General features: G+C 38.7%; 1 protein-coding gene across 3 annotated transcripts in view; it reads right to left on the bottom strand.

Annotated features, from left to right (window-relative positions):
* LHFPL6 (LHFPL tetraspan subfamily member 6) overlaps positions 1-27,696 on the bottom strand; it is a 268,570-nt gene that overhangs the window by 126,863 nt on the left and 114,011 nt on the right. Inside the window, exon 3 of one of the 3 annotated variants that reach the window (XM_036297742.1) lies at positions 18,738-18,786. The exons of the other annotated variants lie outside the window; for them this stretch is intronic. Within the exon in view, the coding sequence (XP_036153635.1) occupies positions 18,738-18,786 (49 nt within the window). The remainder of the gene's footprint in view (positions 1-18,737; positions 18,787-27,696) is intronic. 3 annotated transcript variants of the gene reach the window in all.

Genomic DNA, 27,696 nt, shown 5'->3' with positions numbered 1-27,696 from the left:
TTAGTTGAATAATAAGTTATTTTCTCAGTTTAAAAAGATTTATTTGGAGGAATACAATTATACATGTACTTTTTAGTTCTACTTTCCAACTATAGTTTTCTAAATCTTGCTTTAGTTTGCTGCAGTGGTAACAAAATTTAATGAGAGGAAACCCTGGCTGGTCTGAAAAATAATTTCTTCAATGAACACATGATGCTGAATTATAAATAGTGTGGATTCTCCTGGGGAAAATCAGCCACTGTTGGAAAATCACCAGATCTTCCTGCTTTTCTTTTCTTCCCTCTCCTTTTATTCCAGCGGTTCTCAACCTGTGGGTTGCGACACCTTTGGGGATCCAACGACCCTTTTACAGGGGTCGCCGAAGACCATCGGAAAACATATATAATTACATATTGTTTTTGTGATTAATCACTATGCTTTAATTATGTTCAATTTGTAGCAATGAAAATACATCCTGCATAGCAGATATTTACATTGTGATTCATGACAGTAGCAAAATTACAGTTATGAAGTAGCAACGAAAATAATTTTATGGTTGGGGGTCACCCTAACATGAGGAACTGTATTAAAGGGTCGCGGCATTAGGAAGGTTGAGAACCACTGTTTTATTCTTTTCCTCTCTCCCTTCATGAACTGGGATGATTTATTTCAACATGTAGGTATTTTCCCATTAACTCAAACTTCCTGTAAAAGAATGAAGCATCATAGTAGGCGGCCTTAGTCAGTTATGAGGAATTTAATTCCAGCCTTTATCACATCCACATTTGCAATAAACCACTCTTGGCAATATACTTCGATATATGCAGAAGTTCTCACCTGGGGGAGGGGAGGTGAATATCAAAATGGGAGGGTCTGTGTGTGGTAGGCAAGTTCCCTACAGATTTGTGTATGTGGCTGCCAATCATCACTCTAACCTTCAGAACAACTGATGGATTTTTCTCCCCTTTCTAATATAGCAAGAGAGCACTTACTGATATTTAGAGTGATAAAAACAAGTGACCAAACATGTCAGTTTTCATCTATAGCCATTCACAATCATTCACTTGTAAGTCTGTGGATTTTCCATGGCAAATTTTCAGTTCCAGAAAGGTTTTTCCAATCCTTCAGGGTCACTTTCCCCTCATTAGTCAATTCTGCTTAGGAAATACCAACTATATTTAACATCAGATTATGCAAAATGTGAAGGAAGATAAATCATCAGGAAAAAAATCATGTTACATATAAAACACAAATAGGAATATTTTTAGTATATCTCAATTTGTATTATTAACACCACCATTTTCTAATTGAACAATGCCTTAGAGGCATTTTAATACTCTGACAATTTTATTTGTATATTAGATTCAGAGAAATAGGTTTGGCTATTTTTCAGATATTCTACAATTAATTATATAATTTATAAGTGATTCAAGGGAAATCTGTTCTTATCTCAAAGTAAAAGACAGTCATCTTTTATTTGTTTCACAAGTCATTAGAAGCACCTTGGGAAGAAATAGTGAAAGGAAGATAAAAAGAGAAATAGGGAAAGAAAGATAAAAAACAAACACAGTTCATTTTGTTGCATATTAGATTTCTAGTAGAATTCTGGTAAAGGCAAGACTGGACAAGAAAATAGACTAAAATAACTTCTTGCCATGTTCTTCCTTGGAGTTTCAATTATTTATATTGGTTTCCACCACTGTGAATAATTAGGAGCTAGCTAATATGAAGGCAGATATGAAAAACAGTGCATTTTCAGGGACAGAACTAAAGAAAAATTATGAATGAGCCCAATGTTTAAACATCTAGGTATTGTAAAAGAGATAGAAGAAGATATAAACATGTGGAAGAATATACCATGTTCATAGATTGGTAGAATTAACATCATTACAATGTCCATACTATCCAAAGCAATCTACAGATTTAATGCAATCCCTATTAAAATACCAATGGCATATTTTACAGATTTAGAGCAAAAACTCCAAAAATTTATGTGGAACCCAAAAAGACTCCAAAAAGCCACAGCAATCTTGAGAAAAAAATAACAAAGGTGGAGGGATCACATTACCAGGTATCAAGCTATATTACAAAGCCATTGTAATTAAAACAGCCTGATACTAGCACAAGAACAGGCATATACAAATAGATCAATGGAACAGAACAGAGAACCCAGAAATTGACCCAAGCCATTATGCTCAATCAATCTTTGACAAAGAAGGCAAGAACATACAATGGAGTAAATAGTCTCTTCAATAAATGGTGTTGGAATAATTAAACAGCCACATGTAAAGAAAATGAAACTAGATCACCAACTTACACCATACATAAGAATAAACTAAAAATGCATAAAAGATTTAAATGTAAGTCGTGAAACCATAAAAATCACAGAAGAAACCATAGGCAGCAAGATCTCAGACATCTCATGTAGCAAAATTTTCACTGACACAATGCCTACAGTAAGAAAAACAAAGGAGGCAGAGAACTAAGATGGCAGCATAGGTAAGCCTGTGCTTGCTGCCTCCCACTCACAATCACATCAAAATTACAAGTAAAATACAGACCAACTATCATCCAGAACCATGGGAAAGCTGGCTGAGTGGAAGTTCTACAACTAGAGAGGTAAAGAAAAAAGCACACTGAGACTGGCAGGAGGTGTGGAGGCGCAGAACGGGCTGCTCTGGCACCTGGGTGTGCCGCTTTTTTAATCAGGAGGAATATCCCTCCATGGAGGCCAACCAGGGGAGCGAGGAGTCCCAGCCCCACACCAGATCCCCAGCCCAGGGTCCCAGAGCTGGGGAAAGAAGTCCCTACAGGGCATAAGAACTACGGACTGTAAAAACCAGTACAGATTGGGGCTGAGTGACACACAGGCTGCTGGAGACCCAACTGCTCCTCTTAAAAGGCAGGTACCATGAACTGAATTTACAAGCTCTTGCTTGCTCTGAGCTCCAGTGCTGGGTGAGGCTCTGGGGGACTCAGACACATAAAGGGAGAAACTTGGCTGTCTGGCATTGGGGCAGGAACTCAGGGGGAGGCTTTCTCCCAGACGGGGGGGCTCACAGTGGTCATTGTTCACATGCTGGGATCTCCCTGGTTCAGGGCTGACTGGCAGCCATTTCTGTTTGCACCGCCCTGGTGATTCCCTGAGACCCTGCCCCACCCAATTTACAACCCAGACCAAGCTGTGCACAGCGGCTTTTGCATATGAATGGGCTGTCCTTTCTCAGCCTAAAACCTGTCAAACAAGCTGCAGCTGGGTCAGGGAGCCCCAAAGCTATCAATAAAAGGCCCAAGGCCAGCACCAGCACCAGCCTGCCTTGCTTCACAGCTGGGTCTTGCATGGACACTTCCAAACCCTGTGCAAAGAGGAGGAATCTGCAGATCTCTGTAGCTCCTGCTGGATGGCCCCAGGCAGTGGCTGACTTGGCACCTCCCTGGAGACCCAAGAGCCAATGTACCCAGTGGTCAGTGTGAGACCATACCAGATTACAACTCTTTACATCCATAAGTGACACACTCAAGGGGAAGACTTAGTGAGCACCAAAGCCCCATTGAACCAAGACCTGCTCCATAAGGGTATCTCCTGCACAGCAGCTCTCCCATTGTAGTCACAACTGGTCCCCACAACCAATTGGCCTGGAAGTCAATTACTCCCAGTGACACCAATAGCAATCAAGGCTCAACTACAACAAGACTGTGCACACAGAAACTATGCAGGCCAGAAGGGAGTGGCAAGAAATATTCAAAGTGATGAATAGCAAGGACCTACAACCAAGATTACTCTACCCAGCAAAGGTATCATTTAGAATTGAAGGTCAGATAAAGAGCTTCACAGACAAGAAAAAGCGAAAGGAGTTCATCACCACCAAACCAGTATTATATGAAATGTTGAAGGATATTCTTTAAGAAAAGAAAGAAGAAGAAAAAGGTAAAGATAAAAAATTATGAACAACAAAGTGACAACAAATACATATCTATCAACAAATGAATCTAAAAATCAAACACATAAAAAATCTGATGAACAAAATAAACTGGTGAATGGAATAGAATCAGGGGCATGGAAATGGAACAGACTGACAATACTCAGAGGGAAGAGGATGTAGGGGGGTGTGTGGGAAGAGATTAGACAAAGATCTTATATGCATGTATGCATTACCTATGGACATAGACAATAGGGTGGCAAGGGTCTGGGGTGGGGTGGGAACTGGGTGGAGGGGAGCTATGGGGGAAAAAAAGAGGGACATCTGTAATAATCTCAACAATAAAGATAAAAAAAGAAAAGAAAAACAAAGGAAAAATAAACAAATGGGACTGCATTAAAACAAAAAGCTTCTGCACAGCAAAAGAAATAAGTATCAAATTGAAAAGGGAACCCACTGTATGGGAGAACATATTTTCCAATGATACATTTGATAAGGGGTTAATATCCAAAATATATAAAGTACTCATACAACTCAAGAAAAGGAAGACAAACAATCCAGTCAAAAAATGGGCAGAAGACCTACTAGGTGTTCCAGTTAATAATGCAGATTGTTTTTAATAGATGGAGTTACATATATGTTGATATATATGCGATTTGATATGTATGCTATTTTGTTGTATTGACAACAAGCTTCAAAACTTCATATGTCAAATTTGCTGAAGGTGTTAACATCATAGATATTTTTACACTTAAAAATGTTGAATTTCATGCCAAAAAAAGAGCATTTGCAGAAAGTTTTAATTCATTACTTTATTTTGAAGAAAAGTGCTGCTGAAAGTTATTGTATACTTCGGGAAGCTTATGGTGAACAAGCTCCATTTCAAGATACTTGTGAACGCGGTTTAAATGCTTTAAAAGTGATGATTTTGATGTGAAAGACAAAGAACGTCCAGGTCAACTGAAAGAGTTTGAGGAACAACAATTACAAGCATTATTGGATGAAGATGCATGTCAAACTCAAAAACAACTTGCAGAAAGATTAAACGTTGCTCAGCAAACAATTTCCGATCATTTACAAGCGATGGGAAAGATATTAAAGGAAGGAAAATGGGTGACACATCAACTGAATGAAAGACAAATGGAAAACCGAAAAGTTATCAGTAAAATGTTGCTTCAATGGCATGAAAGAAAGTCTTTTTTGCATTGAATTGTGACTGGCGATGAAAAGTGAATTTATTTATTTATTTATAGAATCCCAAATGCATAAAATCATGGGTTGATCCAGGTCAACCATCAACATTGACTGCAACATTTTCTCTTGGGAAAGAAGACAATGCTCTGCATTTGGTGGGATCAGGAAGGTGTGGTGTATTATGAGCTTCTAAAACCAGGTGAAACTGTTAATACTGATCGCTACCAACAACAAATAATCAATTTGAACCACGCTTTGATCGTGAAATGACCAGAATGTTCCAAAAGACATCGAAAAGTAATTTTGCTTCATGATGATGCACCATCTCACACTTCAAAACCAGTTAAAGACACGTTAAAAGATCTTGCCTGGGAAGAATTAACCCACCCACTATATTCACCAGACCTTGCTCCTTCAGATTACCACTTGTTCCAATCGATGGCACAAGCACTTTCTGAGCAGCACTTCAAAACATACGAAGGTAGAGGAGGGTGGGGGTAAGGGGGAGAGATCAACCAAAGGACTTGTATGCATGCATATAAGCCTAACCAATGGACACAGACACCAGGGGGGTGAGAGCATGAATGGGGGTCTGAGGGGGGGGGGATGGGGTGATAAGAACCCATATGTAATACCTTAATCAATAAAGAAAAAAAAGTAAAAAAAAAAAACACCTACAAAGAAGTGGAAATTTGGGTCTCTGAATGGTTTGCCTCAAAACAAGAGAAGTTCTATTGGGACGGTATCCACAAATTACCTGAAAGTTGGGGAAATGTGTAGCTAGTGATGGACATTACTTTGAATAAAGCATTTTTAATGTTTCTCTTGAAATTATCGTGTTTTCTTTGATTACAAAATCTGCTATTATTAACCAGTACACCTAGTAAAAAGACCCTTCTCCAAGGAGGACAAATGGCCAAGAGACATATGAAAAAATGCTCACATCACAAATTATTAGAAAGAAACAAAAACAACAATGAGGTACCACCTCACACCTGCCAGAATGGCTACCATCAATAAAATCAACAAACCACAAGTGCTGGCAATGATGTGGAGAAAGGGAAACCCTGGTGCACTATTGGTGGGAATGCAGACTGGTGCAACCACTATGGAAAACAGTGTGGAGTTTCCTAAAAAAATTAAAAATAGAACTGACATTTGACCTAGTGATCCCACTTCTGGGAGTATATCCTAAGAAGCCTGAAACACCAATCGGAAAGAATATATGCATCCTCTATGTTCATAGCAGCATTACTTACAAAAGCTAACACAGACAATAGTGGGCTGAAGGCCTGGGGAAAGGATGGTAGGGGGAGGCGGGGAGTCAATGGGAAAAAAAAAAGGGGAACATCTGTAATACTTTCAACAATAAAGATAAATTTAAAATAAAACAAAGAGGGGAACAAATTTAGGCATTGTAGTTAAATAAATTTAATTGGCTTTGACCTTCAATAGCATTTATGTTTGTATCACCAATTTGGCACTTAGCTGGCTTGTGCCATTATTGTTGTTAGTAATAATAACGGTCTGTTCGTTTTTGCTATGTTCCAAGCTATGTAAGGCACCTCACAATATTTCTAGTCCTCACAACAGCCCTCCAAGCTATTATCATTCCTATTTTACTGATAGGAAAACAGACCCAGGAGTGTGTAACCTGCTCAAGGTCACAAAGTTCGTTGGGTCAGTGGCAGCATAACTGTTGAATGCAAGCCTTCCAGACTCTCCCCATACAGCTTTCTCGGTGTCAAGTGTAGCTGTTTACCGGTCCTGTTCTCTTTCTTAATGAAACTAAGTGTCAGTGGAGGGTAGTGGAGGAATCCTGAACGAGACAAGGACCTGGAAGTGCCATCACTCACTGTCGTCTGTGCCGTGCTCAATAAGTACTGTTGACTGAGTCTCCAGCCTCCATTTTGGTAGAGGACTTTTGTTTGTTTTAGTGTTGTTTCTACCGAAAGGCCAGCTGCAGCAATGAAATTACTGTGTAGGAATAGTAGTGCTTTTGCTACCAACAGAAGTTGGTATAGTACAGACTGTTAGCTAATATTTTTTAAAACGCGGCCCTGTTCTATCACTTATAAATGGGTAGCATACATACAAATCCATTCCATTTGCCTAGTGGGAGCAGATGCTGGGGGGTAAAATGTATGACCCGCAGTGGTCACTGAGTATTCCTGCCAATGTGATGACTGCAGTCAGGGTGGCTCACTCCACCCTAAAGAGATTTGTCAAGAAGAGAAGCATTGCAATCTGTTACTACAAGTGGAAGTGCAATCTCGCCAGCTTGAAAGCAGGGATCACTTTGCTCCCCTATTATAGAATAGAAAGAAATGCTAACATGTCAGAGTGTCTAACTTCAAAGGAGAAAACATTTTAGCTCCCCACTGGACTACTCTGCCTCAATGACTCAGAACAAGTTGGTAGCCATAGAAAATATTAAAATTGTGTCTTTGCTAATGAAAGATTACTAAAAGTTGGTTGACTATTCTTGATGATCCATTCAATGGCACTTAATTAGCACATGACAGAGACTCTTGTACAAAATCTTTGGAGGCAGCCACAGCTTACGTAGGGTCAACATTCAATTCAATGAACTGCATATTTGCCCTTTTTAGCCAAAGAAGGATATGTAGTTAACTCACCGATAAATAAAATGCCAGCTGTTTGTTAGAAACTAAGCATATAACCCAAGAAGCTTTAATATCACACAGACAAAAAGGGCCACCCTGAAAAAGCTTTCTTTCAAAAATTGTTAAAAATGATAAATGGACCATCAATCAGTTTGAAAAATATTATATGCTTCTACAACATTATTCAAGAAATAAACAGAATATGGAATAGAGATGTCTCAATTATGAAAACATTATAGTGTCTTTTTGGCTTAATTTTTAGTAGACAAAGGATTTTCACCCGGAAGCTCTCCAGTCCTGATCTAGCTGCACTATTGGTTTCCTGGGCAAAGCACTTAAACTTCTTGCATTTTAGTGTGCTCGACTGTGAAATAAGAAAGATAATGACAGCAATAATAAGGCTCAACACCTACATACCTCATTGACGTGTTTTATGAATTAATCGTATTGGACTTTGAAAGTACTTGTATGCTTTAAAAGCATTCAACAACAGTTAGCAGATTTCCACATTAATTAATATATATGGTCCATAGAATTGCATCAAAGGCTTTGCACAGTAAAGTGCATGCAGGTTACTTTATGGGCAAGACTTTACGTAACATAAAAAGAAAAAAACATTCTTTAACTGTTTTTGCTATTTACCCCAGTTTAGTGAGAATTATAAACCTATCCAAGTGAAAGATCAGCCTTTGACAATTTTAATGAGATTCTGAGAACAGGTAATGGATAACTGATGAAGTGATTCTCCCTTTTATCCCAGCAGCTTGTTCTTTTTCCCACTCTCACCCTTAACACTATCACGATGACTTCTTCTCTCCCTATCATATTAAGTCCTTCTTTTCCATCAAAGATGAAACGTCTAAGGCAGATTCAGGTTAGATAAACTCTGATTCTATTACATAGCCACATGAAGAAAGTCTTCTCTATCAAATAAAGCCATAATTATGTCATGTTAGATCATTAATAGACTGTTAATTGCAATTAGTTTTATCCTGACACATGACCCCCATAAGACTGTCAGTGTCTAGGACCAGTCCCTAGATTCCTACTTCCTGAAGAGTAACATGAGCTCTCAATAATAGAGCTCTCCGATCCAAGACCATGCAATGAATGGTTCTGATTATTTTTTAAAGTCTTTAGATATTTATCATGGTGCAATTTTTCAAAAATAAATTGCCACCAATACCCCCTACTTAGACTCAACACCTGTGATTTTGTAGATATTGCTTCAGATTCAATGTCCTTCATTATGAATTTGGAAGATGTGCACAGAACTTCCTTAATGGAAACCTGTTCAGTTGATGTGGCTCCTATGCCTTCCTTGATCTGTTGGCTTTACTTTTCCTTTTGCCACAACTCTCATGCATGATCTGACCCAAATCATTTAAAGACTCCTGTCTCTCCTCTCTTATGAAAACATGTCTGCCAACAAAATGTTCAAAGCTGATACGTTCTTTGCTGCAGAGGGTTTTGTGGTTGATGTTCATATCATAACTAGTGTGCAGAAGTCATTGAACAATAACATTAGGACCTAACAATTGGAAGATCTAGGAAACTACTGCATAACCCTTGAGTTGTTGCTTTGCAAAGCTAATAGTTTCTTCAATTTCATAAGCTAAAGAATCTCTTTGATGGAGCAATAACCTTGAAGTCAGGGGATCTGGATTTTGGTCCCAGTGCTGCCCGAAAGCAGGAGCAGAGGGACCTTGGGCAAGATACTTCAGTTCCCTAAGCTGATGTTTCTTCAAAAGGTTTGAACGTGATAATCTCTCAGCTCTCTATTGACCTTAAAATATATGTATAATAATATGATTCCATGATTTCATATGCATGTTTATTTAAAAGCTATATAAAGGGATGAAGAAATCTGCTATGATTTGTTTATTTATTTATTTTTTGAGTGACTGACTCTGATTTTATATACAACCTTTGGAGAGCTGAAATAAATTATAAACTTCTATTTAGAGAGCCACAAAAATGAAAACAAAAACAAAACAGTCCACATTAACAGGAAAAGTAGCAAACATGAAATTAAAAGTAAGCACCAGTTCAAATAAAATCCAAACTGCTGTTTCTGTCCCAGAAGTTGGAAAGCTAGAGACAAAAAATAAAGAAATAATAGATAACAAAAAAAGAAAGATATAATAATGGGATACAGAGGATCCTGTGGGGGATTTGGCCTCTCCTTCTATCCTTTTCCTTTTTATTCACTGATCCCAAAGGACACAAGAATTGTTTAGGCATTTTTTTTATGCCCTGAATAAATAGGACAGAGTTGCAATACAAGTACAAATGAAGAGGAGACTGAGTTCATTTACCTGGTCTTAAAAGCTGTCGTTACCACTTGCAGGACTATTACTAGTCCCAGCTGTCTTTCAGTGCTACCCATAAGGAAGGTACTGTACCAAAATAAATGTTTCTCTGACTGAGATTAAGGGCATTCCTTTTCCAATTAATTAGTTCAGAATTTTCTTATTTTTATTAACACTAATCACGTGGGCCGGAAACAGGAAAGTCATTTATCATGAGACTATGAACTGTCATGCCTCTACACTCCATATATCATCCTTAGGTATTAAGTTAGAACATGAAATGACTGCACCCCATTTTTCCATCTCACATTCATATTTGTTAGTAAAAGAAAGCAATGGAAAGCAGTTGAACTCAATCAACTTTCAGACTTAAAAGAAAAATAGGCCTTTAGAAACAGATATTGTAGATCAAACAGAGAAAAGTATATTTTCCAAGTACTTTCACTGTGTTGCCTCAAGACCTTGCAACATATTTTATTAACATAAAAATATATCTCGAGTTAATGGCTCTCTTCAGAATTTAGGGTGTGAGGCTCCCAGAACCTCTTTACGAAGCTGTATTCTCAGCTTAAAAGCTCTTACACTCTGACCTGTGATTTTATTTAACAGGATTTAGTGAATCTAGTCAATCATATATGATATTTCTCTTATAATTTTATTTTTTATAATAATACCTTTTATTTATATTGCATTTTATACTTCTCAAAGCATTTGTTGAGTGATCAAAACATTTCACTTATGGGCATAAAGAGAAATTATGCTCATTTTAGAAGTTAGGAGTAAAGAGAGAAGAGTTGTGGTACTACAAGAAGCAAGGACGTATCTCCTTTCAACACCCATATTGGGACTTGTTTATATGGTCACTCCATGACCCAAATATTATAAACTGCTTACTACCTTTCAAAACTGCTGGGCATCAAATTAATATGTATAATGTGTCAACTAAGTGCCAGGCAGGAAGCTTGGGCTGGAGATATGAGAAGCTTGTAAATGTAATTGAGGATTTTTTTTGGTAACTCACCAGGTTATACTGCTATATAGCCAATGTTAAGACCAGTAGTGCTGTGGAAAGAGTTCAGGCTTCAGGAACCCAACTGACCTGGAATTAAAATACTGGATCAATTGCTTACCAGCTAAGTGATCTTAGGAGTTATTTTACTTTTCTGAGCTTCAGTTTTTTCAACTGAAGCCAATGAAGAAAACCTCTCAGGGCAAAAGTATAGGTAAAATAAGATAATGGCTATAAAGTGGTTGGTACATGATACATATTTAATGAATAATAACTCTATGGAAAAGGGAGAATAGAGGGAAAGAGAGAAAGATGGAGAGCTCAGCCAACTTAATTCCTTGATACCTTGATAAGACTAGCATTATGAAATGTGATATAACAGACCCTAAACAAGGCTCTTTCAGAACCCACCACTTCAAAACACATGTGTGCAGTGGCATTTACACCTCCCAAATTCAGAGAAGGACCAACTGTCTGTATGACAAAGAAAAACACCCCTCCTACACAAAACAGACTGGGTTACTCACCAGTAGAGAGCATAGCAAAGAGTGTGCATCTTCATGAGTCTAGACTGAGTACAATCACCGCAGGACGGCAGGCAATCTGTTAGTGAAAAGGCTAATTGTACTCCATTTTAGAAAACAGTTGCCCTGCTGGCTACCACAGAGATCCAGATGTCACTCATTCCACAGGCATTTTCAATGACAGGACAGCGTGAAATAGGGTTATTACTTTCCAGGAATCCCTGAGTGTAGCGCAGTCCACAGAAGCAAGGGCCATAGCATTGCCAGCATTTCTGGTGTGCAGGCTGCAGGTGGCCACAAAAAACCTCTGTACTAACTTAAATCCTAACATTCCCCAATCTAAAATTCAAAGGCCTATCTCAAGTCTAACTGCTGGCTTTAAATTGCAGAGCCAGAAAAATTGAACAACTAACCTTCAGAAGGAAGTATGAATTTAGTGATAGATCGTTTCACTCATCATCTTGACAAGTAAACTACTTTCCAAATCTACTAATGGGCTTTAAGCCAAACTCCCACTTACTGAAGTATCCTCAAAAGGCAGACTGGGTCATGATTCAGGATTTATGGTAATGTGGAGCAAAAGTGAGGTAGGAAATTGGTGATCACTAAACCACAAGGGCTTCAGTTACTGGCACTGACTGAGACTATGGAGAGGGAAAGGTCAAGGTAAGAGAGGTCTGAAAGAACTGATTTTATTCTTGATACATGGGCTCTACTAACTTCACCATGGTTGAGGAAGAGAAATTAAGAGAGAACACTCCTATTTACAGGAACTGTACCAAATTCCCTGTAAAGAATTTCATGTCATCCCTAGAGATGTTCTCATGCTACAGTTGCATGAGGAACAAACCTCTTCGAAGAGCAAAGGGTACATTTTCAGAACTCTTGGTTCAAATTTACTAGCATAAGTTACTTCTCTTGTGCAATTAGATGTCTTTTTACTTATTACTGTCAAGGGAAAATTCATTTGGAACTAATAAATTTTTAATATTTTTATAGGAGTCAATCAGTGATAAGACTTTCTGCTTTGATTTCATATTTAATCTTCTGATATAATGACAACAATCCTAAAAATGGAGGAGAAGCACACAGCTGTTTAACTTAGGGCTTATTTTTTCCACTCTCTTTATAGTGTTGAGAGTGCCAGAGATGATAGTAATAACATCTGATTTGACTTGAGTGGCAATCTTTTCAATTTAATAATTCTGATGTCATCTTCTCTGTCATGCTGTCAAGTTTAATTCCCACTCATACCATGATTAATACTCTAGTGAAAACACTGCCTGATTTTAGTGCTCATATACACTTGCAAAGCTTTGCTCTTCTCAGCTGCAGTGGAAGCTTCTTCAGTGAAACAGGATAAATCAATCCCACCTAGAGTTTTCTCGATTACTGGTATAAACCATTGAACATTCCCATTTTACTCTGAAACTTTATTAACCTATGGTGCATTTAACATTTTAGTATCACTTTATTTTCCAAATGTTTTTAGAGATTCTTCTCAAACCATTCAGTGACTTTCCCAAGATCAGAGTTATTTATTGTCCAATTAAAAATGAGCTGAAAACTTTGTTTCTCAGTCAACTGCTTCATTAAGATAAAGACCATTTACAAGCACCTGCCCTGTGGGCTCAACCTAGCTAATAGGGGTTAATCATGTTCCAAAGTTTTGCACATTTCCATCTACATATAGACAGGAGGTATCAAGATATTTTTAATTTTCGAAAGCCACTTTTCCTCCTGAGATTTATTTATTTCAAAGGATAAAATGAAGGAGAGAAAATCAGTAGAGAATGAATTTCTGAGAAATTAGAGTGTGAGGCTATGGTTAGGAAATCCAAAACAGAGCCTGGCTCTCAATGCTGATAGCTAGCTACAATGGGAGGGATATACAAGCCCTAAAACATCTAGTTTAACAAAGGAAACAGAAAGGCACAGAAGCCCTGCCAACTCTGTGCTAAGAATTCAAGGATGAAGGACACAGGGAGCGAATGTCTGAAGTTGACATCTCAAGCTGTAGGATGGACAGTGCCTCTTGGATCTCTCACTAGCAACTCCAAAACCTCCCATGGTGAAATGTGAGGCTCGCAGTATCTCCAAACTTCTTAACTTTACCATGACTATTAAGTGCACGAACCAATATCTTTCCTATACTCCAAGCATGACAATGAGATATGTTTCTTTGAAAAATCAGGGTAATTATTTCTTTACAATGGTGGTTAAAGTTTGTCCTCACTGGTTTTGCAGAAATGACTCCAAGTCAGGCCTTCATCAGTCTGTACCTGGATCTGGGCAACAGCCTCTTTGCTTATCTTCTTTTCTCTATTCTTCCTTACTTCAATATTTTTGCAACCCAAGACTTAGGCACCCCTTTCCAATACCTACACTTGCAGGTATTGGAAAGTACAGTGAGTGGAACCACCCCACTCCCACTTTCAGCCCAGGAGGTTCAGGTGTCAATGGCTCTATTCACCCCCTTCCAAGAGAGACATGGATCTGGTCTAGCATATCTAAACCCGAAGTTCAATTCTAAGACACCCCTGGGTTTCTGAGAATCTTATGTAGGCCTGAAGCTCATGGTCACCAGATTTTTGTCACAAGAAGGGTAATTCCCTGAGAAAGGAGCTCTGGTAGAGAGATGGCAAGAAGGGGAGGATCCACAGCAGGCCCAAAGACTTGGACTTCAGTGATATGAGCCAATAAATTCTCTTTTTTAGTTCCTTGAAGCTGAAATGATCCTCGCTGATACAAATCACACACACTTCTGACATGACGTTCTTACTTGAAAGCTTGTCTAATGTGCTGTTTTGCTCAGGATTTTCACATTGTTTCCTCAAAATCCAAACTGGTCCATTCTTTCTTTCCAAATTCTCCTCTTTACAATTTGGTCCCTTTGTCTATAGACTAGAGGCCCAGTGCACGAATTCATGCACCAGTGGGGTCCCTCTGCCCAGCCTGCACCCTCTCACAATCCAGGACTGCTGGCTCCTAACCACTCACCTGCCTGCAGCCTGATCACCCCTAATCCCTCTGCCTGCCTGTCTCATTGCCCCTAACCACTCACCTGAATGCCTCATCGCCCCTAACCTCTCTGCCTGCCTGCCTGATCACCCCTAACTGCCTCTGCCTTGGTCCCCACCACCATAGCTTTATCCGGAAGGACGTCTGGAATGATGTCTGGAAGGTCATTCGGCTGTTCGGTCTAATTAGCATATTACACCTTTATTATTATAGATGTGCCAGCTTCCCTCTCCCTTGACCCCCCAGTCCTGACACTGTGCTGTCCTCGAAATCCCTTTTCATCTCCTTTTGCAAAAAAAAAAAAAAAAAAAAAAAAAAAAAAAAAAAGTCTTTTGCATCTTTAAATGCTGTTTTTAAAACTCATCCAAATTCTTCATTCTACTTCTCATAAGCACTTTTTCATTTTCTATATTCCATTAGTATGCACCTGTCAAGGCTCAGGGCAGGCTGTCCCCAAATATCCCATAATGGCATATTGATTACTTTGCATTAAAATTACTTGATAAGCAGCCAGTGCAAGAAGGACACATTGACCCTCCCTTGTCTCCTTAAATGCAGAAAATAAATCTCCCCTGTGATGCCCTCCTTGCTCCAACGGGGTTAGAGTAGGAGAATCCAAGGCCAAAAAGCCTGTATAAATAAGCCTTATCACTCTTTACTAATTTATTACCACAAGCCTTATGTCTGTTTAGATTCTTTAATAATGTGCAGCCAAACATAAGCTTCTTTGTCCAGTCCATTAATCACAAACTTATTGTTTCATTTTCTAAAAAGTATAAAACACTGACTGGTTCATCATTTCTCCCTGAACATCTTTTATGTCTTCCATGCACATGAATTAAGTTGGTTTTCTCTGGTTAATCTGGTCTTGTGTCAATTTTACTATTAGTCCAGCCGTAAGAACTCAAGAGGAGTGGGGGGTTGGGGGAACTTCCTCCTCCCTGACACACCTGATGATGGGTTAATGTGACTTCCTCAACTAATTACTTAGTTTCCTTAATCAAATTTTAAATGTCTTAAGAAAAGAACCATGAATTGTATAATGATTGTTCTCAAAACTTTAAAAATTTATGATTCTCTTTTTGATAACTAAAAAATTCTATACCTATTTTAATATTATCTGAAATTTCAAAACAAATTAAACATGGTTACCAAAACCAAGCTCAACATTTGGTAAAATACTCAATATGCATTTTTAAACTCAAGTTGGCCAATAAATTTGGATTGTGTCCTCAAGACCAGTATTTCCCAAACTCAGGTGAACACCAGAATCACTTGAAAAGCTTAGGAAGACTCAAGATTCCTGGGTCTTACCTCCAGCTTGTTTTTCAGTAGGTCTAGGGCAGATTGTAAGAATGTGTACTTCCCAAGTGATGGTGATACTCTGGTTTGAGGACCAGTTTAAAACCATTGCCCTGTAAGCATGTCCTTCTTCTCGCTACCCTATTTTCCATAAGAGCATGATCACTGAGGTCTAGATCCGGCACTCCATCTCTGCCTCTCTATGACCATGAGAAGTTATAATATGAGGCAATAGAGCACAAGGCTCTAAGTCGAACTCTGTGGTCACACAGAATAGGTTACTATTCTAGATCTTCCATGGTGCTGGATGGCCTTGATTTGGCAAATTCCTTACTCTCCCTAAGCTTCCATTCCCTAATATATAGCATGACACAATAATAAACTTACATCACAGATAAGGATTAAAAGTGAATTGCTTCTCACAATGTTCAGCACATAAGTGCTCAGTAAATTCTGTTATTACTGGTGTTATTGCTGTTAGCAACAGGAAGTTAACAGTCTTCTGATTTGCAGTCCAGGATTCTTTCAACTCAGCCACAATATCTCATATGTGAAGATACCTTTCATTATAGTACTGACCTCTAATACTATCCTTTCCAATGTCTCATTCTATTACTCTGTTATATTACAATGCTTAAAACTGCCTTACTTTGGACAACCCATATTTTTTTCATTATATCAGAAAATGATTTTTTTCCTTCAGCCTAATTCAATTAAAACTCAAATTTTGGAAAGTTTGTGCATTAAAACAAATTGGACACTTGGTTAAAATAGCCTCATTTCCTCTCCCCCTGACAATTATGAATGGTTTTCCTACAAAATATATTGAGGCCTCCCATAGGCTCTATCTAGGAAATTTTCAACCATATTACCACCATGAAGGATGATTAATTGGGCATTTCACAAAAATACAAAAGCAAGAGGAAAACATGGTTAATTGTTTCCTGCTCTCTTTCATTTACCTACATGAAGAGTGCAAGCTGGATGGGACCTTACTCTTACTGTGGTCATGGAGTTTCTGAAGAGGCATCAACCATGTGCTCAAGAGCCTAAGTGAACCAGGGCAGAGAAGCATGATGCTAAGGAAAACAGGAACCAAGAACTAATTAACAATTAACATTTTTTTCATGCTTCACTCTAATTAGTCAGATCAAAGGGGACCTGGGTTTACAGCTTTCACCAGGCCCATATGACTTTCTGAGAAGTTAACAAACAGCCTTGCATCAGGACTAATTGTTCACAGACAGAATTTGTTTTCTTGTAAATCATTCACTTGTGAATTCTTTACCAGTTATTTCCAGTTTAAAGTGCTGCACTTGAGAAAATTTGCGGAGGAGTATTTGCTGCATGTTGTAGATTGCTCATGAACGCCTCAAAACAACCCTGGAAGGTAGGCATTGTAGCTCCAGGTGACATGACTTTAACCGTGCCTCATTGCTAAGAAGGAACAGGAAGTGAACTCAGATCTTTTAAAAAGTCAGTGATTTGCAAACACTTCTGATTACAAAAGAATCACCTGAGCTGCTTATTAAAAATATCATGTCCTGCTGAGTTTGACCAGGCTCTACTTGGACCTGGGCATCTTACCTGCTGTTCCCTCCAGGATGAACTGCTTCTCAGGGGGTGGCCCAAGGAATCCTGCCTAAACTGAGCCCCTTTTGGCCTCAGGAGAGTTGGGGCATGTAAACCACCTGCACCCCAAAGGCCAGGAGCTGACCCATGGTGGACGCCGAGGGGCAACTGCTCTGGGAGGTATGTGTACTAAGGGTTCCCTTCATCCCCCTGCACAGGCATGGACTGACCTGGTACCACCGCTACCTCTTCGGCCCAAGACGTAGGTATTTGTAAGCATGGGTGGGTGGAGGGAGGCAAGGACCCTGGAGTGACTACAAGTAGTTCTTTGGTCACTGGGGAGGAGAAAGGCACACGTGAAACCTAAACCTAGGGCTCAAGTACCTGATTCCAGCTGATGTAAGAGCGAGGAGGAAAATGAGCAGTGTCAGCCCAGAAGGGAAAGTCACCACAGCAGAAGAATGAAGATGAAAATACAATAACAGATAAACCTGAGTGGGAGGCAGGAAAAAAATGCAGAATCTATAAATGAGAGACATCTAACTGGGTCTGACGCATCTGTCTCCCTGGAAGAATTATTTCCGTTGTTTTCATCACAGCTGGGAAGCTGTGGAACATCTCACTGGGAGATACTCCTCCTGTTCAGGAAGTATCAATGATGACATGAATTCTTTAGCACTTCAAAGCATAATTTTAGCCAGGCTGTAAGTCAAGGTGTGCATCCCCATGAGGCCATGTTGCTGTGTCCTGACAATACATTTAGAAGAGGTCTAGTAGCAAGGACTCCATAGCCCCAAGGACCATTTCTGCATTAAATTCTCCTACCACCAATCCTGAACTCACCCATCCTGCAACTAATTTGACAGGATTTCTTCCACTTGTTGACCATCAGATGAAGAATATAACAAGCCAAGATCTTCTATATGACCGTGATATAAATATATTTGATGAGATAAAGCTAATGTCTTTGGCTACACAAGAACGTTTTACTCCAATGCAAGTCTCTTGCTTTTTTGAAGAACTGGATTCTGATTCTGGGCTTTTCTTAAATCCAAGCCACAGTGGCACCTCTGTCACCAAGTCTAATTCCTCTATGTGTGAAGAAGATGCTATAGGTTCTGAAAAGTGACCTCGAATCCCTTTCCCATAATGCCTTAGAAGGGGCTGTAGGAAGCTACTACTCAGAGCCCAATAAGCTTTGTCCCATGGATTATAGGAGTGATTCTGGTTTTCCTGGGGACCTTGTATTTCAATACATATTCCATAACCACACTTACCACTTATAGCCAGGTGCGCTAGAATCCACTTCTGAATCGTTTTCATGGCCTGAGAAGTCACAGATAAAAAGGAATAGGTAGATACATTAATGACATAGACAGAAACTTAAGCTATGATGAATGCTGTGCTAAAACTCTGCACATCCCTTTTTCGGCAGCTAAAACTGTCTGGATGCCTACTGATTCTTTCAACAGCATGCTAAGGAGGCACTACCTGACAGATTTACAAGTGTCACTTATCCATGATACTAGATGAAAAGGAAAAAATAAAGTTGCTGCTCAGAACTGTCATAAGCACAAATGGAACATAATTTTGATTCCAGAAGATGATGTATGTAACTTGCAAGCAAAGAAAGAAACCCTCAGGAGAGAGGGAGCCCAGTGTAATAAAACAGAAACTGCATAACATTTGCATAATATTTTTAGTAGGTTAAGAGGTGATGAAGGTAGGCCAGTCAAGCCAATATACTCTTCAATGCAGCCATGACAAAAGTGTTTTGATTGTACCCAAGGAGCTGGTGACCTCAGGCCACAGCAAGGAAATGCAAAAGGAAGAGAAAAAGTGAGAGGAGAAATTGAAGATGGATTCCACTAATATGTATAAAGTAGTAATGTTCAGAAGATGATGTATGGGTCACAAACCATAGAAACTGTTTCAATAGTTAGCTCAAGTGTTATATAAGCATCTTTAAGTACTGCTTCTTGAATCGCTCAGGTAAAGCTACATTTTGAAGCTTATATGGACAGAAGTTCAGGACTTCAAGATCAGACTTGTGGGAAATCCTGGGAAGGCCACAAATTTTTGTGAAGTCCTTCTGCATTATATGCACAATTCATAAACATCCACAAAGAATAGGCCTATATGAAAACTTGATATGACTATCCAGTCACTTTGGTAACCATTTTTTTTTAGTAAGATGGTCACTTCAAAGAGAGCAAACACTGGATGTAATTATTTTTTAAAGTATTTCAGTTTTTATGACTTGAAATGCAGCTGGTCTTAACATATGTCTACTGATGTGTCTGTCCCAAGCACCTAGAATATTCTCATTTAGTTTATTCAGTCTGAAGTATATAGTGAGCTATTTCAAAAGCTATTTTATTTTAATCTTTATGAATACTTAAATTCATAAAGTATTTCTCTGTGGGAATAAATTTTATATTTGAATTTATAAAAATTAACTTTTCCCTGATATACAGAAATTCTAAGTAAACTTATCTTGGATAGTTTTTCTCCAAAATACCCACATGCAGGAATAAATAAGTATCTATCTAGCAAATAGGACAGCATCTTAGACTCAAGCCAAACTGAAGTCAATATAGTATGTTAAACTGATCAGGGAAATCCCCATTTGGATTTAGCAGCATACCATATGAAAAAAACAATAACTATAAGTGGCCAAGCTCTAAGCCAAGGTATCAAAAACAAAACAAAAAAATGAAGCTTTAAAATATTAGAGTGCATTGGCTTTATTGGCTGAGAATAAAGACCTCTATGGTCACAGGAGGTTTTAGAGAAAGAACAGAGCTACCTATGCACAGGGAAATAGAACTCCCTGCCAAGTAAAGCCAGCTTATAAGGATGGCCTCACACTTGTAACATTGATGTCTAATAAAAAAAAACTCACAGAGCTTAATGTGAAAACATTACAAGCCATAAAAGAACACAAACCAACAGTAGGGAAAGGGTTAGTAGATGAGCATAGACTCTATAATGAAACAACTGGAAATACTGAAACCATATGAAACAAGACAGTGTATTTGAAAATGAACTAAAAAAATTAATCTTAGAAATAATGGTATTGAAATGAAAAGGCGTTATTAACATGAATATTGTTAGTCTAATGTTTAATTTTAAAATAAGAATCAAGGTTGTCAGACGTTATTTCTACCATAAGACTCATTTGCTTACCAATGAAATCCCAAGTTGGGTTGCAGAAATGCAGTGTTTTATAAGAGTGGATTTTATAATAAACTTTTCCTCCATTAAAAAAAATACACATTTTACTCTAGTGGGTCTGTATGAGGCTGGGAAACAGAACCTTTAAAAAGCTTCATGTAATTCTTATTTGCATTGTTTGGTAAGCCAATTGCAAAATTTAAGAGACCATCCCAGGGTAATAATCTCATTTCTGTCACAACTCATATATATGTCAGTCCTCTGCCCAGAACCCTGAGTGAGTCCCATTTTCACTCAGCATAACAGCAAGAATCCTTAAAATGGCCTACAATGCTATATGAGCTGGCCACTCTTGCTTCTTAGACACCAACTCCCTCACTCATCCTTCTCCAGACACAGGCCCTTTGCCATCCCACAGACGTGCCAGGAATTTCTGTCGTTGTGACTTGGCACTTGCTTGTTCCTTCTGCCTAGCACAATCTTCTCCTAAATATCCACATGGCCAACTCCCTTGCCTCCTATATGTCTGCTTAGCAGCAGCTCAATAAAGTCTTCCCTGATCATCCTGTTTAAAAGTACAACCTTATCCCACTCCTATAATTCCTAATACCCTTTACTACCCTTCTAACATGCCATTTAATTTACTTATCATGCTTATTATTTATTAGCCTTCTTCTCCTGCGACAGAGTAAGCACCATGAGATCGGGGGTCTTTGTTTGTTTGTCTACTGATGTGTTTGTCCCAAGTACCTAGAACAGTACCAGGTATGTCAATAAATACATGTTGAATTAATTAATTAATGTAATTGGAACAAAACTTCATCCAACAATACTTAACTTTACTATGTCAATATTCTTTATTAGGTCAATCCAATTCTATGCTATTCTATTAAAGTGTTGGCAGCAACTCACTACTCGATTAATGTAAAGCACTGACACAATTAAAACTCTGCTGCTTGTTTGACAATAACGTGGTGGATGCCCATTTATGTCATCAGACCAATTTCTCACAATGTGCCATTTGATGAGTCAAATACAAAAAGCTTCCTCCAAGGGTTAACAACTGTAATACTCCATGTACAAATGAGAAAGATGATAAAATTAGAAGTTTGGGCATATAATTCCTTTGCCAACATGCTTATTTAACTTTGAGGTTTCACAGCAAAGTTGTAATAAACACATGAGTATACTAAACAATGCATCAGTGAGTCATCAAAAGAAATACTAACATGTTTCAAGTTATATTAATTTAGTTAAGCAAAGAATAATGTTTTAAATAATGTTATAGTTTAATCAACATGTTTTGTGATTTCCTTTCAAAACTGTTCAAATGAAAGTACTGGTTTATTTTATATGAATAAATTCAGATGAACAACTTTAATAGACCCAATATTATAACCAATTATTTGTAGTTCTATCTTATGGATCTTAAATATCCTTTAAACTTGGTTTGGCTTCATGTTTCAGAATGTACACTGTAAGCATTTGCCTACTATGTTAGTTTGCTAGGGCTACCATAACAAAGCACCACAGACTGGGTGACTTGAACAACATAAATGTATTTTCTCACAGTTCTGGAGGCTAGAAGTCTGAGATCAAGGTGTTGGCAGGTTTGGTTTCTTCAGAAGCCTCTCTCCTTGGCTTACAGATGGCTTTCTTCTCCCTTGGTCTTTCCATGGTCTTCCCTCTGTTTATGTCTGTCTCCTAATTCCTTATAAGAACACCAGTCATATTGGATTAGGGCCCAGTCTCATATCCTCATTTTAACTTGATTATCTCTTTAAAGAGCCTATCTCCAGGTCATATTCTGAGGTACTAGGGGTTAGGGGTTCAATATATGTATTTGAGGGAACATAATTCATTCCAAAACATCATATTCCTAATTCTAATACTTAAAACATACTCAGCAATAACTATATTATTTTACATCTTTATCTGCTGTCATATATGTAACCAAAAGCTAAAAGAAAAATACACAGTTTCATATTCAATGTGCATCACCTCCCTAAAATAAACAGAAATGAACTGGCTAAAATATAAATGAATTAATTAAAATTAATTTTTAACTATAACTAAGATTTCCACTTTTTCTCATCAACTAGGGAGAATAAAAGAACTTATATTTTCCTCAAAGCTCAGGCTTTCTTCCTAGATATTTCAATTAAGATTTACATAGGCATGTCCTTTTTTTAAGTCTACACAGACATGCCTTTTTTTTTCCCCTAAACATTTTTTTCTGGGCACTGGTGTAAATTAAAAAGAGAGAGGAACATCGTCCACCTGAAGGAGGATCCGTCAACCAATCTAGGAGGAAACATGAGGTTAAATTAATGGTTTGTGATCAACCACATAAAGATGTTATCAACAGCAAACATGCTAGTGCCCAGCTAGTGTTTCTCAGTGGTTGAGTATCGACCTTGAACCGGGAGGTCACCGTCCCAATCAGGGCACTGGGTTGTGGGCTCCATCCCCAGTGGGGGCATGCAGGAGGCAGTCAATCAATGTTTCTCTCTCATCATTGATGTTCCTCTCTCCCTCTCCCTCTCCCTCTCCCTCTCCCTCTCCCTCTCCCTCTCCCTCTCCCTCTCCCTCTCCCTCTCCCTCTCCCTCTCCCTCTCCCTCTCCCTTTCTTTCTCTCTAAAAAAACAAACAAACAAACAAAAAAACATGCTAGTAATCACTGCTATTTCCACATTATATAGAGTGGAATATAATTATCAATAGCCAGACTTGTGTCAAGTCAAACATTTCCTGAAGGCCTACTATGTATATATAGATAAGGAACTATGCAAGACCCTTAGGGAGATTGAGAGAGAAACTACTTAAAGAAGTGAGGAATTTTTTTACTTGGTGAATGAAAGAATTAGTATAAATATAAGAGCTGTCCACAAAACTTGAAGGCTCTCAGGCAGAGGAAGGACTTGGATTTATTCTCTGGCCCCAGAATACAGAATTTAATTAATTGGTTCAAATCATGAAAGGTTGATTTTGGCTAAAAGACCAACTAACAGAATTATTCAGAAACATTGGGATAGTGAGTTCCCTCTCACTGAATATATTCTTTTTTTCCCCCTTTTCCAGAGAGGAAGGGGGAGGAGAGAGAGATTGGAGAGGAGAGAGAGATCCATGTGAGAAAATCATTGATTGGCTGCCTCCTGCACGCCCTACACTGGGGATCAAGCCCGAAACCCAGGCATGTGCCCTGACCAGAATGGAACTGTGACCTCCTGGTTCACAGGTCGACGCTCAACCACTGAGCAATGCTGGCTGGGCTCACTGAATATATTCTAACAGAGGTTTGCAGGTGCTGTGGAAGGATTAATGTGTCAGGTAGAGAATAAACAACTTCCTTAGTTCCTTCCAAATCTGAAGAAGGAGCTCTTCCCATCAGGTTTGCTGTTGGTAGAAATTGGGCTCTTCCATGGGATTGTGAGAAATGCATGTCAAGGACCTAGCCACAGGAGATTGTGGTATGGTAAGGTGATTTAACTATGATGCAAAATCGAAGGAGGGCCCCTCCTGGGTTCCCAATGCCCCATCTTTGTCCATCTGCTATGAAAAAAGTCCAACCTTATCTTCATCAAGGCCAAGACAAAGACCGGTGTCCACAGTTGCTGTTTCATATTAAAGCTTAGCCCTAACCAGTTTGGCTCAGTGGATAGAGTGTTGGCCTGCAGACTAAAAGGTCCTGGGTTCGATTCCGGTCAGGGGCATGTACCTTGGTTGCGGGCATGTCCCCAGTAGGAGGTGTGCAGGAGGCAGCTGATAGATGTTTCTCTCTTATCGATGCTTCTAACTCTCTATCCCTCTCCCTTCCTCTCTGTAAAATATCAATAAAATATATATTTTTTTAAAAAGCTTGGTCCTTTGCAGCCCTCGAGATCTGTCCCAATAAGCAGTCAACTTGCCAGGCTTTCTCAGGCTTCTGATGGGTCCACCCCTAGTCAATGATCCCTCTCCTAGGTTAGACTGACGGGCCTCTATGGTCAAGCACCTCCTCCTGCACCATTTTGACTACTAGTTCCCATGTGTTTACCTCTCCCTAGTCCATCTTTCCCCCTCCAATCCTGTGTGGGAGGGTAGGCTGCTCCCTACAAGGGGGAAGGAGGGTTGTGAAGCTGCAGCTTCCTGGTGAAACAAACAGCCTCATGTTCCTCACTTTTACTAAACTCAACAATGTCTGATTCTCTTTACTTCTTATTAACAGGTTCATTCTCTCTACAGGTTTCCAATGATAGAGTGCATTGTCTAAGTAATATTTTGTTTACAATATACACAAAGTATTATTATCTATTCAGTGATGCATTGCCTTCTATCACAAAAGAATTATCCAAAATTTCTTCAGACCTTACCAGTCATTGTAAAGGATCTGTGACACATCCCTCTCTCTGTCCTTTACCACGAAACTCAGATCAAGCCTACAATCAAAACTAGCCACCTGGTCATTCAGGTGACCCTGTAAGAACCATCTCTTACAAACAAAATAACACCAAGGATATTACTGCAGGAAATGGAATGAAAATAACAGCTTCATTCTGCACCATTATCTTCCACACTATCTTTGTTACAACTTTCTAGGGAACCTTGTGATAGTTTCCAATATTCAGCACTGGCTTTGTGGGCTTATTCCCATTTTGTGACCAACAGTGCAGTTAACAATTGTGAGTAGAAAAACAAGAGGCTACTATAAAATATATCTGAAAGGAGACCTGTTGTTACTTCTGCTAATACCTTTGCTAAGTTTTTAACAAGGGGTGAGAATCCTAATGGTCAGTGGGATTCTTTGCTCACTATGAGCAATTGTGAACAAAGCCCTCAGGGTTACGAGAACAGCAGTGGGAGTGTAGAATGGAAGACAGTGAACGTCTGACAAAGTTAAGTTCTATTTGTTTTCACACTCTGCCAAGCAGTGGAAACCAAAATCACCTAGTTTTCTACCCAGACAGGCTAGGATGATGATCCACAGTAAGAAACATTTTTTTTCACTCTTGTCATTTATTTTATTTTATTTTTTGCCTGACACCCCCTAAATTAATAAGGGCGACCATCTTTCAGCAACTTAATCAGCAAAACTCCATCATTCTGTCAGCTGCTTAAGAAGGAAGTATAAGGCAGAAAGCTGGGGTGGGGGAGGGTTGGATGGCAGAGAGGGAAGGAGGTGGGTTAGGGGTAGAGAGGGAGGAAGGGAGAGAATGGTGTGAGAAAATAATGTGAGATCTCACATGTAATCTGAAGCTGAGGCAGCCATGTAATTACAAAGCTGCCTTTTCTTTCACTTGACAGCTTAAGAAAAGGAGGTGAAGAGAATCTTTAAAATGAAACATGACATTCCCTTATTAAATTTAGTCTCATTTAGATTTTAAATGGCTTAGTGCTTTGCATCTACTTCCACACTTGGTGCTATCAAAGGAGTAGATGTTTAGTGGAAAGAGAAACTGCATTTTTAAAAACAGTACCAGTATACGCATGTTTCTAAACAATTTCTTTATAAACATTTTTATGTTTACAAAAGCTTTTTATGTCATCCAAGCAATAGCTGGACACCATTTAGTAAGTATAAATAAATGTATTTTAGCTTACAGAGAAAATGGATGGTATGCCTTTTGTTTACAAATAACATGAGGCATAATGTGTACATTGCATTAAGAATTTATTGTCCATTTCCGCTTCAGTTCCTCTCTACCAGGGTAGCCCAAAGAAAATGTACATCCACATTAGCAGTGCTCTGTGGCCTACATTAAATTGGAGCATTGTATGCTGGGACCTGAAGACCCCAAACAGGGGGCAGCAGCAATACATTTCTTGTGTGATGAGTGGCCTAACAAGTTTCAGGTTTTATTTTCCATCTCACAGCAAAAGATGAACATCCCTGCTACTTCTCTGCTCCCCACACCCAATTTAACTTCCCTCTTGCCCCAAAGGACTCCAGACATTTCCAGCCAATGTGGGTAGGAAATGCCTCAAATTGCTGCAACTTCCCTCTGCTTGATAAATATTAAAAATAGTATAATAATGCCTAATATTTATTGAACATTCTGCATATTGCAAAATACTTTATTTACATTATCTGCATATGAAATGGGTATCATTAACCTCATTTTATAGAAAAGAAAACTGAGGCTAAAGAATGCAATTTGCTCATAGCAAGTAAATGACAGATTCAAGATCCCAACCCAGGTCTCTAACTTTAAATCCAGGCCTTTCCTTCCTTCCTTCCTTCCTTCCTTCCTTCCTTCCTTCCTTCCTTCCTTCCTTCCTTCCTACCTTCCTACCTTCCTTCTTCTCTCCCTTCTTTCCTTCCTTCCTTCCTTCCTTCCTTCCTTCCTTCCTTCCTTCCTTCCTTCCTTCCTTCCTTCCTTCCTTTCCATTTGCCCTTCCCTCCCCTTTCCTTTCTTTTTAACAGCTTTACTGAGGTTTAATTGACATATAATAAGTTGAACTTAAAGTGTACAATTTGATAAATTTTGATATGTATATAACAGTAAAAACATCACCATGATTTAGATAATAAACATATCCATTATCCATGTTTTCTTCCTGATCTTCTGTAATTCCTCCCTACCCCCATTCCATACTCTCCCATCCCAGGAAACTACTAGTCTGCTTTCTTTCATTATAGATTGGTTTGAATTTGAATTCATTCCTTTTTTTATTGCTGAATATATTCCAGTGTATGGATATAGCACACTTTTTATATATATATATTCACTTGTTGATGAACATTCAGATTGTTTCCAGTTTGGGGCTAATACAAATACAGCAGCTATGTATGGTATATAGAAATCTTTGTAAGAATATATGTACTCACTTCTCTTTGGTAAATACCTAGGAGTGGAATGGTTGGATAATCGGGTATGTGTATGTTTAACATTTTTAAGAAGCTGCCAAGTTGTTTTCCAAAGTGGTTCTACCATTTCACATTGCCACAGCAGTGTGTGAAAGTTCCAGTTCATCCACAGCCTCACTAATACTGAGCATGGTAAGTCTTTTTTAACTTTGATCATTCTGACAGGTGTTAAATGATATTTCATTGTGGCTTTAATTTACATTTTCTTAATG

This window comes from Myotis myotis, unplaced genomic scaffold, assembly GCF_014108235.1.
Source record: "Myotis myotis isolate mMyoMyo1 unplaced genomic scaffold, mMyoMyo1.p scaffold_m19_p_3, whole genome shotgun sequence".
Lineage (NCBI taxonomy): Eukaryota > Metazoa > Chordata > Mammalia > Chiroptera > Vespertilionidae > Myotis > Myotis myotis.
Note: the sequence above shows the minus strand (reverse complement) of the source record. Positions and strands in the feature narration are given on the sequence as shown.